The sequence below is a fragment of the Caloenas nicobarica genome, chromosome 1, assembly GCF_036013445.1.
Source record: "Caloenas nicobarica isolate bCalNic1 chromosome 1, bCalNic1.hap1, whole genome shotgun sequence".
NCBI lineage: Eukaryota > Metazoa > Chordata > Aves > Columbiformes > Columbidae > Caloenas > Caloenas nicobarica.
Window position 1 is genome coordinate 118,209,926 of NC_088245.1, and position 18,633 is coordinate 118,228,558.

At 37.6% G+C, this 18,633-nt stretch overlaps 1 protein-coding gene across 15 annotated transcripts in view; it reads left to right on the top strand.

Moving 5' to 3' along the window:
• The window catches only part of KDM6A (lysine demethylase 6A), a 162,556-nt gene that overhangs the window by 75,311 nt on the left and 68,612 nt on the right, over positions 1-18,633 (top strand). For all 15 annotated transcript variants that reach the window (XM_065654482.1, XM_065654441.1, XM_065654456.1 and 12 more), the window contains exons 5-6: positions 2,372-2,430; positions 13,004-13,124. In XM_065654482.1, coding sequence (XP_065510554.1) covers positions 2,372-2,430; positions 13,004-13,124 — 180 coding nt within the window. The remainder of the gene's footprint in view (positions 1-2,371; positions 2,431-13,003; positions 13,125-18,633) is intronic.

Here is an 18,633-nt window from a genome sequence, read left to right on the forward strand (position 1 = left end):
GGTTTAAATACAGATGAAAATACATTTTTTTAATCTTTATTAAGACAAATCTAATAAACAATCAACAAACAATACTAATGGTGTTACCTATGGTTAGAGCTATAGTATTTCAAACAGATAAATATGATCCATACTGACATTTCTGAATTTGCACCTTTACATTGGAAATATTACAGTCTTAAATCTTGCACTTGTTTTTGTTGAGAAGACAGTCACAGCTAAACAGATTTTTAACATCAGTCTCAAATGCTTTGTGAGGCCAAATGAGAATGAGAGGAAAATGGAAAAACCAGTCACAGAACAAAGGACAGAGCAGTAATGGTTGATGTGTATTTTATTGGGGTGGGAACAGCTTGAAAGCTTCATGTGAACTTGATGTATTAATTATGTTTGGACAAATCACCTGCATATTGGTCCTTGAAAGTTGTTTGTTATTAACCCTTAGGATCAAAATATCAACTAGATTAATCTTCTGAATCTGCAATTCATTTGGACTGTGAATTCTAATAGGTTTGAGAAGAGGAAATTAAATTCTTTCAAGATAAAAAGAGGTTTTAGTTGTCTGGCATATTTTTCCTTGATTTTTGCAGTGTGCTGATGAAGGATTTTTTTGTTGTTACTATTATTTTCAATCTTTACGATGATCTAGTCTTGATTGCAGCTGGTAGATCTCTGAGGTAGCACTGGGCAATTTTGTTGGGTTCTGTTCTACAAATGAGCATGACCTGAGCACAATAGAGGTTACTAGGTGTGCACTGTATGTTGTCCACATGAATATCTCTCTATCTTCTTCATTTAAAATGACTTTTAATTCAAGGCATTATGTATGCTCAGTTGTTGAGTTTGCCTTCTTTTCTAGTCCGTTGTTGCCAGAGCATGCTTGGAAATACATGGGGTACAGAATTGGAGCACTTTTGTCTTTATCACGTCCATGTTGTGTTTTTCTTCAACAGGAATGTGGTTTTATGGTAGTATTAAAGTGTCATCTTTTATTGTTTGTGGACTTCCCCCTCCATTCCCCTGTTAACATCTTCCAGTGCTCTGACTGTGGTAGTATGTGGTCATACCATAGCATTTTCTTGGAGGCTGTTCATTGCTGAAGCTATTTATGATCCAACTGTATTCATGAAAGGATATTTGGCATTTTCCCAAGTTTTAATTTGCATTTAGAAGATGCAAATGAGGTATAATGAAATGGTAATACTGGGTCCTGTTTCTGATGAATGCTGCTCTTTGAATTGTGTTCTGGTTACCAGTTATTCTCTAGGAGAAATTTGGTTATACCTCTTACATGTGATTTGGGCTTAAGGTGTAATTAGTTTTCCTTTCATAGAATTCCATAGAAATTTGACTTGTTGATGCAGTTGCATGTAAGTGGAGGAGGGGTTATTCTTGACTTGCAGTCTTTGACAATGGAAATTCCATCTCTTGTCCCTGTGTCAGAGGTTTGTGTTCTTTGGGATTTATATTCCTGGTCTCTCAAAACCAGAATTGTACATAGGAAGAACCTAAAAATTCGTCATAGGCAACATGTACATGTTGTTTCCGGTAAATAATGGCATAGCTCTGCTACATAGAAAACAACTGCTGTAACATAACTTTTAAAAAGAAAAAGCAATTTGTTTATTTTTCCTAATTTAGGAAATATGTAATAATTATTTGTAGAATTGGATAGTTAAACATTCATTAAACCTCCTTAGTAATGTCACTTTAGAAGCAAATCATACATTTCTGTGAAAAGAGAATGAGAGGAAATGGGTTTCCTGAAGGAGAGTAGGTTGTTTTTTTTTTTTTTTTCTTCCAAAAAGTAGGGAAATAGAAATGTGATTAATGATGAAGAAATCTGATTATCTTAGGTTTGAAGCTGAGGGTTTGTATTTTTGGTATTCAGAAAAGTGAAATTTCCTTAAGCATATTTTCAGGTTCATATAACTAATCTTCTACTTTAGACACAGAAATCAGAGTGTGTAGCTTTGTTTAATTTTATGTGGGTATAAATTATTGTAACTATGAAATGGTGTTTGGTCATAAGACATTTTTTATTCTGTTAAGTTGCCAAAGACCTCTACTCCGTCATTTCCTTCCCTGCTATTGTACAAGTAGATCAAAACACATCAGCTTCTCTCATGCAAAAGTACTTGAATATAATTGTTGTTACTATTACTCCAAAAATATTTTGTGGAGAATCGCATTTAGGGAAAAAAAAAAAAAAAAGTTCAACTATCTTTTAATTCCTTCTTTGGTGAAAGTTAAATATGCTTCTCTTATAATGGAAATAGAATGTCAAAGGATGAATAAATAACTGGAACCTCAATCTTACAGTATATAGTTGTCTTATCTGGGTTTTAAACGTTGTTTCTTTCCTTTACAGAATGCTGCCTTTTTATATGGCCTTGGTTTGGTCTACTTCCATTACAATGCCTTTCAATGGTAAGTTGGAATCAACTAAGTGTCAGGATTCTGCGGTGCTTTATTTGTAGGTGAATATTTCAACTTCAGTGTAAGTGTACGATAGTTCAATTTTTTTTTAATTATAGATATGATGTTTGAAGAAATACTGTCCTGGGTCATGTATTTGACTTATTGTAATATACTTGTGGCAACTACAGCAGTTGCTTGAAAAAGGAAAGCGCTTACAAGGGAAGAATTTTAGCTCCCTATAATATGATTCAGCAAGGCGGATGGAGCAGTATGACTTAACAGGTTTTTGTGAATTGTTATCGATAGTCTGTAGCCTGTGTTTGTTTGAAAACCTGTTTACAAAAACTTTACTTTTCTCTTGGAAAAGAAGTGGCAACGTGGGCTTGTTTTCATTTAGCAATTTTTGCATAGCTGTATAATGTGAAAGTTTCGGACATGAGAAGCAGTACACTCGGACTTGAATTAGAACATCTAATACTGACGTGAAAACTTGCAATTTGAAAGAGTTGTAAATTCTGGCAGGGATTTGAGGACTTGAAAGGGGTTGCTGTTAGATATGGGGGGGAAGACTGGTTTCAGTTGGAGTTTTGGTTTTTCTTTATCAGTGATGAGAGAAGGATGAATGCCAATAGACTCAGTCATGGGGATTCTGTTGAAAAGTCCTGAAACTTCCATTGGGGTTTGTTCTTGCAGAGTGGTAGTTAGTGGCATTGGCAAAAAGTCAGAAAGATGCACTGTTTAGGTCAGTGCTTTTTTACACTTCAGTATGGAAACTGTTAATAAAATAATTGCGACTGTATGAGTTGATTGGTTCCTGTGGCATGAAATTCCTAATTAACAAGAGAAGAACAGCAAAGTTCTCAGAAAACCTGATAATCCACTATTGTAAGATTGTGATCAGTCTTCATTGAATTTTGCCAAGTTTCAGAATGTTCTTGTTCTTATGCAGGTTTGGCTTCATCATTTAACATTCAAGAGTATTTTGTGCACCAGTTCTTCTTACAAGTGGTATCTTGTTAAAATTTGCACTGTGAAAATGGTAGAAAACTGGAAGAAGAAATTAAATAAGACAAAGTAGTTAGATTTAGAGTAGTTGGTCTTTTGAAAGGCCACCTGTTCAACATAGGCTTTTGCTACCAGCAGATGCTATTTAGCACCTTCCAGTGGCTGGAACAGCGAAGTCAGGTGATTGTGAGGCCTGAGTATTAGTAAATTAGAGCTTTGAATTAATTAAGGGGTTTTTGCCTGGCCTTTAAGTAGACTTGTTGAGAACATGACAATAAATTTATGCCTTAACATACAAGGTCTTAATTGCACATAGAGCTTTATGTAAAGGTTGTGTAGAATGATCATATTTGCCACTGCATTCATACAATAAAGTTATATATAGTGTGGTACTAAGGAAGTTGTGTATCATTGGAGTGTTGAGTAGAATTTCGAGAGAAAAAAAATCTAATATAGATAAAATGTTACACATTTGTGTGGGATTTTATTACTATTTTTTTAATCCTTTTGAGTGCTTTTCCCCACACCTCCTTACTGTATTTTCTTGGGGGCAAAAGGGGTGGGATTTGTGATTATGGATGTTTAGATGTGATAAAATCATAATAAACTTGGAGGTGATAGAAGGTCATTTATAGTAGATATGTTCTTCTTTGTAGATCTTAATCCTCCACAGGACTTCGTTGCAGATTGCAAGGAGAATTCTGTTTCTTTCAGAGTGAAATGTTAGTCAAACTGTCATATTTCTGCTGCAGCTATTCCATCTATTTTTGTTCACAGAGTACAAAAATCTGTTTGTTTCAGGCATGTAGAGGAGACCTCTAGATGATTTAAGGTGGTTTAAACTATCGTGCTTCATCCACAAACATTTTTTTGTTTTTATCCACACCACTTCAGATATTAATAGATTTTAATAAGAGGCATATACATAGTCCTTCTAAAAGGAAGGGATAAGGAAGTGCTTGAGGTTTTTTCATGTCTTGTATAAACAAGGATAATTAACAAGTGGGAACAGGGTGAGTTTTAGAATTCTTGTACATTATTTTTTATTTTTTCCAGTTTATAAAAAGAAGTGTTGGATTGGCTTCAAGACACATACACAACTCACTGTAATTCAATACCGTACACTTCTCTATATACTAAAGCAGCATTACAGCATTATCTTAAGTACAAATCTTAGCTGATACATCATTTTATGGTATCATGTGCTATAGAATATCCCTTTGGTCAGTTTGGATCAACTATCCCGGCTGTGTCTCCTCCCAGCCTTTGTGTATCTTCAGCCTGCTTGCTGAGAAGTCCTTGACTGGGTATAAAGATTGTTTGGCAACAACCAAAACATCAGTGTATTATCAACATTCTTTTCCTACTAAATCCGAAACACTTAACTCTACCCCAGCTGAAAACAGGACAGTTCCATAAATTGAATCAAGTATAGTAAAATAGGTCTTGCAGATCTTAAATACTGATACTGTGTTCATTTACACCATTTATCATCGAGTAGTAAGTAAAGCAGTTGGCTGATTTTTTTTTTTTTTTTCCCCCCGCTGTTGTTTCCCTGTCTCTCAAGTAGAGTAGAACACCAGTAGAATAGAGATAGCCAAGATACTCACATGACTTGAATAATTTAATATCCTCCTAATTTGTCTTTTAGATTGAACGCTTAAAGGATTTCAGTAGTTCATCAAAGGTTCTTTCATTTCTGTGCCATAGCTGCATCCAAGTGTAGTGGCTTAGATGCCAAATTTTATCTATTACTTCAGTAAGGGTTCTGAGCCTGACTGGTCTGTGATCTGGTGATTTACACTGAGTCCCACCAAGATAAAAAGATAGAGTCCAAGCTCTGCAATTGTATCCTGAAACTGGCTCCGACTCCCTCTTTCGATCTCAGTTGTGGTGCCCCAACAGCAGCCTGTAGTGCAGCCTGTAGTGTTTTCAGTGACTGTTACCTTGCACATTGCTGGACTGTGTGTGGGAGAAAGACACGCTGTTCCTCAGAAACACCTTCTATCAGAGGCTGAGATCAGTCACACTTACTGCCCCATTTAACATACCCCAAGGCTCCTCAGTCCAAGGATTCCTTATCAGCTGTAGAAATTAAGTGTTATATAAGACTCATTCCTTCATTATTGACACTTTTGAGGGATTAAGCAGACCCTTTTCTTCACCTCCATCATGGCTAAAGATGCAGACTGCCTGAGGAAAATGTCATGTCTGACTGGAACTTCTTGAAGCTTCTACATCCATTCTTGCCAAAACAGAAGCACTGTTGTTATCTATTCAGTATCAAAGGATATGTAGAACAACTCTCTCTGCTTCTGGCTCCTTTAAAGTAACTTCACAGCCAGCCCAGTCTATTTGCACTGTTGCATCCTGGCACTTCTGTAAGCCAAGGTGTTCTGTATGCTGGAATTTCTCCTGTTAGCGTCTTGCAACAGGGACATGGGAGTTCAGCACAAAAAGCTTTTTTCCTCTCTTCAACTCTGTTTCAAAATTGGATCTGGACACCAAGAAGGCAGCTGCAGTCTTTCATTATTCTTGCTTAATTCAGGTAAAGACATGTAATGGGCAAGAGGGGGCAAGCATATACAGCCCCCACTGGAAGAGTGCAGCACCTCCATCTCCAAGATACAAGCACTGAGCAGGCTCTCCACATCCCATCTCTGCTGCTGAATTCCACAACGCTCCAAAGGCTCAGCAGACAGCAGCCCTCAGTTGTTATCTGTGGTACTGCATCTCATCTCTTGGTCACCAAGCAGGCCTCCAGACACCTGAGAATCACTTTTTTCCTAGAAGTCCTTTGAAAGCCTCAGTGAGGCAGGAGTATTCCTTTTCCACATGCCCACAGGAAGACACAGAACTTACCATCACCTCTGAGATGGCCCTAGTGCCAATCACATTTGACCATTTACTTAAGCTGAAGGAGTCTGGTCTCACTCTGGCTGTCATTCTCTTTCATCTTGTTCTGGAAAATGAAGTTTTGCTCTTCTCACAGTCATCTTGAAATAGTAAAGCAGCTGTTTAAACTGCTTTTAAAGAACCCAGATCTACAGTGGAATGTAATTTTTTTTCACAACTTATTCATCTACCCAAGAAGCTATTGTTTTATGATGGTTGCTGTTTGCCTGTGAGAGTGGGAGAGTCCTGTGCTATCAAGGTTCATTCTTTGCCCTGCTTTGTTTCCTCTGACAATACATATGTTTTTTTCAGGGCCAAGCTGTTAGTAACACAGTAAGATTTGTCTTCTAGGGGATTTTTTTTTTTTGTTTCCCCCAGCAGGACCAGGTCCTTCAGATGGTTCTCAAGCTGTTTGCGTTAGTGGTTGGCAGATACAAGAAACTGGGCTCTTCCACACTAAGAGTAGTTCAGTGGGTAGTGGGGTGTGTAAGAATGCAAACCACCTAGTGAAGTCCTCCTTGACTTGTGTTGGTACACACCACCCGTCACACAGACAGCACCCAGTGGACTATTTCATCAAATGCCATGTCTGCTCTGTATGCCTCCAGGTGTATCAGTAGTTTGTGCCATCGTGGAGGCTGCACAGTATTTGATAAAATAGTCCAGTGACTGCGGTTTGCATGAAAGGCTCTGAGATTCACCCAACTGACAGTGACACTGGCAGCCTGTGGAGCTCCGGCTTTTGAAATACCTGCAATGGAAGGTCTAGGGAGGATATAATATGAGAGCAGAAAACCAGGTTGCTTACCAGTAACTTGTGGTCTTCAAGCTGCACATCTGTATTAGTGCTTGTTTCCCTGTTCTGTCAAGAGTCCTTTCAGCTGGTGTGGTGTTTGTAGTTATCTTCATAAGGAGGGCTGATTTAAACACACTCTGTGTAGATACTGCTTTGTCAAATATTTCTCAGGTTTCAGGTGGCTGTGTCCATATAAGTATTTTTTAGGTATATAAAATGGGAATGTACACATAGACTACACATATGAATTGTGATTAACCATTAATGAAGTGGCAGTTAACTTTCTCTTTTGTTGTCTTTCTGTGATTGTTTATCAATCCACTTCTTGGATCGATGAAAACACGTAACGTCTGCTAATGCTGGGAAGAAAAACCAACCTACTCTTAGGTGCTGTACTAGAGAAATGTTAAAAGACTTTCCTGCTCAAAATATTTCACCATTCAGCTATTACAGCCTTGTGGACAGAGGAGTTGTATCTAAAGACTGTAAATGTATTTCATAAAATTGCAGTGTTTTGTTTATGTTCAAACTATGATTGCGAGTTTCAATAATTTTAATTAGCAAGGCTATGAAATGACGCAAGGCTTAGAATAGATGGTCAGAAAATTGAAAGAGGATAAAGAATAAAAAAAAGAAAGTTACAGTCCAGCTTTGTCAAGTATTTTTCCTGATATATTCAAGTAATCTTATGTTCTTTATTTTGTAGGCTTATTCTGATTTTCATGTTTTTTGTTTGACAAGTACAAGTGTTAACTTTTGGATTGTTAAGTGAATGCTATTTTATTATATTCTTTTGCCTAGTTCAAATTTAATTTTATTCACAGTTTATCCAAGTAAAACCTTCCAATAAAAGTCTTATGAGAGTTCACTAAATTTTTAATATAATCTTCTATTAATTATTGTTCAGCTTTCTTCACTTTCATAATGGTAGGCATTGTTGTATAGGTAAGTGGGTGGAAAGATAGCTGTAGTATTGATTTTGGAAGTCTTTATCATAGATTCATGTCATTTTTATTTTTCCTGAATTACTGTAGCAGTGCTATGTGAAATGTAAGCCCAGAAGTGCTTTTCATCCTCTACAGTGTCTGTTTTCCAGTCCTGCTTTCCCATTTTGTTGAGTGATAGTCTTTCCTGCCTGTTAGTGGAAACACTGCCATTCTTGAAGAGATCTCCTAATTTAAATAAATTCTAGTAGACTCAAAGTTGTTTCTTACCAGGCAATTGTCAATATCTACAGAGAACAAACCAAAAGTAGTCTCTTGCTGAATTTAGATGACTGTCATTTATTTCTGCAGTATGAAAGCACCCTTCATTTGATGATTTATCCTTTCGACTAATGTATGTTTAGTCTGCTGAAGGATTAAAATGAAAAGCTTTGTCTGTGCGTGAAGGCCAATTAATTAGTGGTGGAGACTAACAACCTACTTGAGGAAGGCTGTGTGCCATCATCTCTGAAGGAAGCTGTTAGCCTCTTAAGCCAAGTCCTGCTTTGTATATGACAGATCATCAAGCCATTAGTTTATATCTGCTCAGTGGGTTGGTTCAAACCATAGAAGAGCTTTGAGGGAAAACATCTGAGTAACCTGGATGCCTTGAGTCCATATTGTTCAGGATAGAGCCTTGGGCAGAGGACAGAAATGGGGTTAATGATGCTTCAGAGCAAACAAAGATCTGTGCAACGATCAGGTGACTCCTGCTGTACCTGGAAGGCCCAACTCAGTCAAACAGATGGCCCAGGAAGGGCTGCACTTACCAGCATTGGGCCATGTTCTCTCTCATTTCCTTTTACTACTTACAGCACCTGCTCTTGCTTTCCACATCTTGTGTTCACTTCCTTCTGTGTTGTACCGACCTGTACCAAGCCCTGATGCCGTCTGGGTTGGATGATCTTAAACAGTTAGAACTGAAATGGATGTCAGTGATGTTGCGGATCTTCTGCTATTGATGTAGTAAGGGACTGAGTCTGGGGCTCTGGGCATGACACTGGAAAACAGGCAGTCCCAAAACAAAACTGAATTTTTAACTGTAGTCCATGTTCTTGATGTGTCCTGTAATCTTGAAAGATTTTGTTTAAATATTTCCCATAGGCAAAATTAGATCAATATTAATTGAGCTATGGTGTAGAATTGCTTGTCTGTTTCTAAGACTTAATAGGTAAATGTCTTTCCAGAGTTTGAGTGTTTTATTCTATGAAAATTCTTCCGACTATTTAAAATTAAGCTGTAGTTACCAAATTAGACAAGAGCATCTACCAGTGGTAGAATCTGTTGAAAAAGCTGCCTTTTAGATCACTTTATGTGAGAAATTCTGATGGTGCCCTTTTTCACAGAAGTAGTGGAAGTAATCTGTAGTTATTATCAGTGATGGTCATCCTTGGAAAACTACAAATTGTGTAATCAATATAGAATTAACACTCAAGTTAAGATACGAGCCAATATTTTGAATGGAGAAGATAAAACATCTGATTTTTAGTTACAAAAGCTGCTTTGGGGAATAGTTGGTATATTCTTACAACATTTTCCCTTTAATTTACTGATGTAATTATGCTTCATTATAAGTTTAAATTTGTTACTTTCCAGAATTCTCTTTCAGTTTTTATTGTGGCATCCAAGGATACAGACACTGACACTGGAGGTCTCTAGCATTTTGAATTTTTATGGTTTCATTCTGAAATGTAAACCCATCACGTCGAATCATAGAGTGTCCTGAGTTGGAAGGGACCCACAAGGGTCATGGAGTCCCTGTCCCCGCACAGGTCAACCCCACAGCTCACACCATGTGTCTGAGGGCTTGTCCAGTCTCTTCTTGAACACTGTCAGGCTTGGGGCTGTGACACCTCCCTGGGGAGCCTGTTCTGTATGTGTCCATTCCATTGCCAAGTAAATGCAATCAATGTAGGGGAGCAATAAATGCTTCCTGACTACACTCCTTTGAATTTTTTAACCTTCCAAGGAAATAATGCTTTTAAAGCACCTCTGCCTTTCCTCCCCAAGCCATCAGTTTAGCAGTGATCAAATATAACTGAAATGTACGGCTAGAATATCATTACTTAGCTGTTAGCATGGTAACTTGAACAGTGTCTAAAAGGGTACAGAGGTGGTGTTTTTTTTTTTTTTTTGACGTGGTTGATGGCATATATTTTTCCAAGTGTCCCGTCAAAATGAGTTGAAAAGCATCCTGTTACTTCCTACATAGATTGTGTCTAGAGCAATGAAGTCTTGTCCTACAAGTTTTCTTCTTCCCTGTACATTTTGGGTTTGTCTTCTTTGCAAGTTTGTGTTGGTTTATAATGTTATCTCAAAAGGCTCATAACAATGAATGTTGAACCTGACTCCACAAGTAGCTCAGATGGGGTGAATGGTGTCACCATCTTGTCTGCACAGAGATAAACCTTACACAAATCTACTAGGGGCTGTCTCTGACCAGCAGGTTCTGTGCTAAACGTGACGCAATCTTTTCATGTTGTACACCGGTGATAATTCTACTGGTTTTTAACTGCCTATGCCAGTCTTTCAGAGGAAGCACAGCAAGATTCTTGGGTTTTTTGAATGAATGACAGTACACATTCAAACTAAGTTCCAAAACTGTTCTTAAAAGTTGTTTGTTACGCCTGTGGCTTTGTTTATTGGTCAGCTGTTGCAGTGAATAGTATTTCCTGTTCAGTAAGCAAGACACTAGAAAAATGTTTTTGTCTCTTACAGTTTCTCCTAAGCTTTTTTTTAGAAATCCACATTTCAATGATCTTTGCCAGTGAGACATTACATACGGGAAATATGGAGATACTGTTTTCTGAGCAAGCAAACCATCTAAAATGTGAAGAATGTGAAGTTCACAGAGTGTATGTGAGCATGATCACAATCTCCCAGGTCATATAGAACTGCAGTGTCTCTTCTGATTTTTGTCTTCTCTTTGATAGGGACCACAGACACTGTTTTTCTTCCTTTTTAGAACCTGGGATACAGTCTTTGAACCGAATGCGAATAATGGATTTTAAATACCAGTGGCTAATATACTGAGTACCATATTAGAGTTAAGACAAGAAATGCAAATATACATTCATAAAATCTATACTTGGGCATAAAAAGGATAGCTTAATATATATGCTGATATGTAGTGATCAGTCCAGTCTTTGACCTTCCAGTTTGAGTGATGTTCCTGTACATGATGCTGAGCATACTGTGATGACACATGGATCCTTGTTTGTTACGATTTCAGTGTAGGCACTGAGGCATGTGATTCATCACCATCCATACTGTTCCAGGGAAGCTTAGATGAGATGTGAGAGACTGTTTAGCTGGTGCAAGTTTGTCCATTTTGTGCTTCATTTGCTCATTTTCGTTGTGTAAGCAGAAAAGTAGGGTACAAAGTAAGGAAAGCCTTTCTGAAAGATTGTAATAGAGGAAGCTTCAGTTCCACAATAAAAATGTAATTTTTTTAAAGCCTATCTGCTCTTAAGTTCTATTTAAACAAGTCAGATAATGCTTGAGGTGCAAACAGTTTTGTTGCATTGTCTAGAAGTTCTGTGCCTTTCATTTGCTTTGCCATCAAGAATGAGAAAAGCTGTAGAAGAATTTTAGAGCAGAAGAGTTTTTGCTGATGCATTGAAAAGTGATAATGCAGGTATTTTGTGAATAAAAAAAGTCTTTGAAAAATATTTATTTAATTTCCCATTGCAACTGCTAACCTTCTGTCTTTATAAATAATACTGCACTTAGAGAGTCAGGATGAAATAAATTTGCCCAGACAGTTTAGGCGCGGTGTTAATTCCTGTGCAGTGTCCCTGTGCTGCTCCACAGTGGGTACAGTGCTCCCCAAAGGCTTTGCCTATCATTTGGCTGCTCAGCGTCCATCTCTGGGGTTGCCTACGATAGCAGGTGGGACTCCCTGGCCAAGGTGCTTGGATCTGTCCTAAGTGAGACTGATTCTGATTTATGTCATTGTATGAACAGTGATCCATGTGAAGGGATTTTATTTCAGCCTGTCATTCGTTTTCAGGAGAGCTAACACAATGAGTCTTAGCTTCTTTCTCAGTTCCTCTGTGAATTTGAATCTATTATCTTTTAGTTGCATTTCAGTTATCCTAATTTTATGCAGTTGGCCTGAGAGGCAAAACAGTCCTATTAAGAATCATGTTTTTTCTGCTCCAAGATACAGTTGTTACATAGCATTTTTGTTTTATCTCGTATATTGCCCTCATGAATAGGGGCATGTGTAGAGTGGATTTAAAGGTAAGGGAACAGAATCTGAGCCATCTTCACCTATCATGGGAATATGAAAGCAAGTTACAGTGGGAGGAGGTGAGAGGCTTTCATATCTGTGCTTTCCTGGAGGTGGTTTGGTGACTGGAAAGTAGCAGAGCAATAGGTATTAGTTGAGTCCCTAGATGGCATTGGTGCTAAGAACTGGAAGACACAGTGGCAAATGGAGCAGGTTGGTGCAGCGGGAGGAGATGTGTGTGATCTCTCCTTCTGGGCCTTCTGCTGCTGCTCTTGGAGGTCTGTACTACCTGGAATCAAAAGCAACCCAGCAGTTGGTTGTGACATAACTGAGCGCTGTATTTTTCTAAAGTTGCACTACTTTTGTTACTAATTCCTGTGTCATCCTTTCTGACATAGCAGATCCATTACTATGTTTCATGCAGCAAATTAGTTTCTCAAAATTAATAGATTAGACGTTCAAGTACACCAGATATCTGGAGTACAAAATTACCTAGTCCTTGAAGAATCAAAAGCCATGCACCGAAAACATTGCATGTAAACCGTTATTTTGATACATTCTTCTGTAACAGTGCTTTCTGACCTACTTTCAACTAGTCACATAAATAACATTGATTATAAAGCAATACTTCAGTAAAAAATAATTTTTTCATCTGTGTTTTTCTTTCAGGGCAATTAAAGCATTTCAGGAGGCGCTTTATGTTGATCCCAGCTTTTGTCGAGCCAAGGAAATTCATTTGCGACTTGGGCTTATGTTCAAAGTGAACACAGACTATGAGTCTAGTTTAAAGGTAGGTTTAAGTCCTTTCAAATTGAATTAACATTTGTTACTAGTCGTGTTGCATCGTGTAACTGCAAGGAATACATAAGCGTGTGGCAGTTAAATACTGCCTGCTTTAGAAATACAAGTGCTTCAGTATCAAGTGTCTTAGTCCGAAGACAGAGGTTACGGGTAGGATTTGAGATGTTAGGTGCTAGAAATTCTCAGAAAAGCCCAGCAAAACTATAGGTTAGCTCTGATATTCTAGCAGATCAAAAATTTCCTGTAAGGCCCTAATTAAAATAGTAAATTTTGGGAGGAGGCTGAGGATGTACAGAAAGTCAAAGGAAAAAGAAGGGAATAATTAGTAGCTCAGATTTCTTGATGTTATTTCCAACCCCCCCCACCCCCCCGCAGCTGCACTATTGTAAACTGGATGTTCTTAAAACTCATTTAAAATAGAAAGCTTTTATGCAAAATAATGTTCTCATATCAATTTTTGATATAATTTCTACTTTTCTAGCAGTTAATAATTCTCTTATTTCCTGGTTTGAGAGTCGGCTTCTAAGGCAACAATTTCTGGCTAATCAGTTAGAAATGGTCTATGTTAATACAGCACTTTGTTCTGTACTCCTTGAATTTTTTTTACTGCTTGCATTTGTTTTCATTCTCTGATTGTAATCTGCCACTTTATCTCCCTGCATTCAACATGTTTGCCCATTTTTTCCTCCTTCCATTTCCTGCTCTATCCCCATGTTCTTTCCTTCCTGACATGTAAATTTAGGTATGTGTGTCTTGGAAAAAGGAAGCGTTCTTGAAAAGAATTTCATGTGCTAGGAAATAAACCTTCAGGGTTGAGAGTTTTGTAATCTGTAATTAACTGTAATTTATAAACATATTTCTGCATATGAATAGCTTCTAAAACTACTTAAAACATTAAATGTTTCATTTCCAAGTACCTTGTGGCTTCGTTTTCCCAGCAGATTGTTTTGCTGGAAGTTGTATGTGTGAGTCTATCAGAATCACATTGTCCAAGGTTTCAAAGGGTGTTACTCTCAATTTTTCTTTCTATATTTGAAGTGATGGGAAACACTTCTCTCATCAGGCTTCCTTTTTTCATCCAGAGTCCAAATTTTCACCTACAGAGAGAGGTGGATTTGGAAATGGTGATTAGAGGGGATGATACTGCAGAGAAATAGGAAAGATGCACTGCAATGAATGGCAAAAGAGAGGAAGGGGAGGTAGAGGTGTAGATCACTGTGTTAGGAAAGAGATTCTATGTGAGTTTGGGTGGTCCTATTTCCTTATACTTTAGCATGGATATCGTATTGGCTGTTGCGATACATAATGAAAAAAAGAAGTGCTGAAGAAGTACATTTTTGTTTCATTTTTAAAGAAGTCAGTGACAAACCAGAAGACTAAATTTACAAGGAGGGTAGTAAACTTGCAATCAAGTAGTGGAAGGAACTTCTACATCTTAATTTTTAGTAGAAGAAATTGATCAAGGAATAAATAATGTTTTCCTGCTGTGCCATGAAATATGTAATTCTGTCACTGAATCAAGTATTTAAATAGGAATGGTGAGAGTTCAATCTAAATAATTTATTGTGTTTGATCTTCACAACTTTGCAAAATAAGAAAGTTACTTAATACAAGGATTTTGAGTATACCAAAGTTTTAATTTTCAGTACAGCAACTATGAATGGGAAAAACACCATAGTAGTAGTTTAAAAACAGAAAGAAATTAACATTTGTAATGCAAAATTATCATTATTCCATTGCTTTTACATGCAACATGATTAAGTTACTGAAGTAAACAAATGGCAGCAACAAAAGCAGCTTACCTGGGAGCAAAGTGAAGATTTTCAAAAGGATGATGAAAGAAACATGATTGGGGGTGGGTTGCATTAAGGATAGTTTACATTGTCCTTAAATCAATATAACTGCAGGTTTTTGCTAAAAGGTTGTCTCGTTTGCCACCTTACTATCCTGATTGTATTTTTGGCACCCTCTGCTGCGTTGAATCGAGTGATTTTTATTCAATTTGCAGACTGAGGTGGATCAGAAGTGTGAACCAGCTCAACTTGAGCTTGCCCAGTTGCTAGATCCCAGTGCAAGGCAGATGGCAGCAGTGTGTGAATGGGAAGAGGGGACAGCTGTCATATCCCCTCCTGGTGCAAAACAACATGAAACTCTACTCTGCAATTACCAACTGAAACACCTAAGGTAGAGTTTCTGGTTTGCTTCCTTTGCTACAGAGGTTGCAATCCTTTGTAGAGAGAATAACAGTGAGGAGCAAGAAAGAAGAGAGCCAGTGAGGCAAATCACTCAGGCTCAAGCAGTTTCAGCTGTTTTCAGCTCAGCTGTAGATTTAATGTAGAGTCCTGAGACTGATCTACTTTGTTTGAAAACAAAGTATTACTGATTAAAACATAACTGTTATACATCGGCATATATCAGTTGAGGAGGAGACTAAGAGGAACAAGCAGGGCAGTAGCTTCTTTAGAAGCTAATCTGACTGATCCCTGAGTTGAGGTTTAAAAAGCCAGAACTCTGTGAGTGACAAGAATACGAGAGGCAAGTCAGAAAATACTTCCTTAGTGAAGAGAACAAAACAAAGTGGTGCTGCTGTAGTTATGCACAAGCACGGGGAGAATAAAATGAGAAAGAGATATGATGATAGAGTGCAAAAGGATGTTTTCACAGAATGTCTGTCTCATTCTCTGCAACCGAATGTTTCATCTCTTCACAAAAGAAAGATAAGTAACCCGACATAAATGAGAAGACACTGTTGTCTTGTTGTGGCTTTTTTGTTTTCTTCTTTTTTTTAAATTTTCTTTTTGTAGACCTTTTCAGAAGTATCTGGTATTTTAGTGGATGGTTATGGGGTTTAGGTTCCAGCCTGCTAGTGACTGGCCTTGAGCACAGACCCTTTCCCTGGGGATCTGTATAAAGTAATTTGTAGCCCAATTTGAGCTTCCTATTTGACACTGAGGCAGGAAGTGGAAGTAACTTTTAATCTGCTGTTCACTTGTGACTGTTCTGGATTTCACAGATTGTACCAATGTTGCATTAATGCACTTTGAAATATCATAATATTTTTGATGCTATTCAGACATTCATGTTAAGTCTGTAATTGCCAAGAATAAACCATTGCCAACAGATGAGTCATTGTCAGTCAGTCTACAGGCAAAGGGGGAAGATGGGATTCTGAAGGTCATATATTCCATGTTTTTCACAATTTTAACCATTAACATAAATCATCTATATTTTATGTAAGCAATTTAAGCACAAAATTAATTTTTACTATTTTAAGATGTTGATGATCAAGATAATTACTAGAGTGCTGTTTAACAAGCACAAAATCAACTTTCAGTGTTATTTCAAAATCAATTACTGCTTTTGCTTGTTTCTGACATTGCTGCAGTTAAGACTTGCAAATTACTGTGAGAATCCTTTACTGCTCCCTTATCCCATTGCCATAAACTCTGGCAAAAACACCAGTGCTGTTGAAAATGACTTGGCCTTCAAGCTCACATTAAGAGTGTGGTGGGGGAGAAGTGGCCTTTCTGGTTGAAAAGAGAACAGTCTTTGTGTAACTTGACAATTGTGGCAGTTTTACCTTCAGAGGCGATAAATGAAAGCTGAATTTGCCCCATTTATTAGAACAGTACAATTCCAAAATCAACTGGCAATAACTTTGGGGTGGGGGAGATTTTTTTTGTTGATTACTATAGCAGCAACATACTATTAAGGTTTACCTCAGAGTTCTAACTTTTTTGCACTTTACTATGCGTCCTCCTGCCCCCTTCCTGTTTGCCATTTCCTACAAATGACGCTAGGAATATTGTGTTCGGTGGTGTTAGCTGTGGTAACAGTGATAAGCTTATACTCTAGGAGTATAATATATTGTTTTATTGGTTCGGTAAATGTAGTTGTCAAAAACGTTCAAGCTTCTGAGTACACGTCACGTTATTTCTGGCATGTCACTTGCTAGCCTAGTCGTTTTTCAATTTACGTAATGTATTTTTTTCAGTTTTAGCCTCTTTTTTTTCGTATGTAGTTATCCTGTCTCATGCATGTGTCTCAGTTCTCCTAAGTACTTTCGAATCTTGACCAATCTTTAGCAAATACATCAGAATTAAAGGTATTTCAAAGGGAAGTTCCTAGAACATTCTTGCATGACATGTTGCCCCAGATTTATTTGAGCTCTGCAGGCTGAGGACCAGATGATCTGGTTGGCTTGATCTGCAACAGAGGTACCAAATGACTGTTTACGAGTCTGGTCTGTTGGGACCTGAAAAATTCTGTATAGGGAACTGTCCCCTCCACACAGGAGCTGCTGCACAGCGGGCATCCCCCACGCCTCCTGTCCAGCTGGAAGCTGAGCACAGAGCTAGGTACAGCACGAAGGAGGAGCTGGGTGTGTTGTGTGGGACCACTGACACACATAGAAAAGAAGCTGAGGAAAAAAAGAAAACATACATCTTTAATATTATTTAGTTTAATTGTTGGGTTACATTGGAAAGGGAAGCTATGGGAAACAGGTCTTCCATCCAATGCTCATTTTGCTTGGTGGCACTGAAGTATCGTCGTGTGCTTTCGGTGGGGAGTTAGGGCTACCATCCTGAAAGCCCTTCGAATGTAAAATTCAGTTCACTTACATTGTTTGCTGACAAACTTAAGGGAAAAAAAGAAATCTTAGTTTTTCATATTTATTAGGATGGTAACGTTGAGGGAGTGGTGGTTGGGGTATTTTCTGTGGGTTTAGTTTTGTAAGGAGGTGTTTTATTTGCTTTTGTTTGGGTTTTTTTTTTTGGTGATGGTCTGTTTTGTTGGGTTTTTGATTTTTGTTTGTTTGTTTTGGTGTTTTATTTTGGTTTTTTGTAATGGGCGTTCAGTAGGGCCTCTGGACATGAGCAGGTTATCTTATGGCAAACCAAGCTATGTTGTGCTTCAGGAATTTTGTTTGATTTTTAAGTATTGCAGATTCATCCTGTACTGAGCAACAAAACTCTTAGAAGGATGAAAACTAGATTTCTCATGTTTTCAATCATCTGCCTTTTTGTGAAAATACTCATTCTGCCTTTTACTTTTAGAATTTTTTCCTCGTTCTGTATACACAAAACAGCTGTCCTAGTAGGTTGCTTCAGGCCCATGCTTTGATCTTGCCTGTAAATCATCAATTTAAATACAATTATAAATTTTAAATTGTTTTCCTAAAGATTCTCATTTGTTATTAGTGTTAATACTTACTCCTTATATTAGGATAAGAAAAAGGCTGCAAAAGAATTAGAATTTCTTGGGGAAATATGCTTGAATTACATGAATATGCATGAAATATAAAAAAATTAAATACTGATATACAGATAAACAGCTCAAGGTACTTATTTATAGTCAGTCAGACACTTTTCCATCACTTATTCAGTTAATTTTCCTGCCTATATATATGTTTATGAAAGATATTTTTAGCTACTGCAGCTGTTGTATGTCAGCATGTAGCTGTTATAGACATATTGTTCATTTTTAATGTTCTTTTT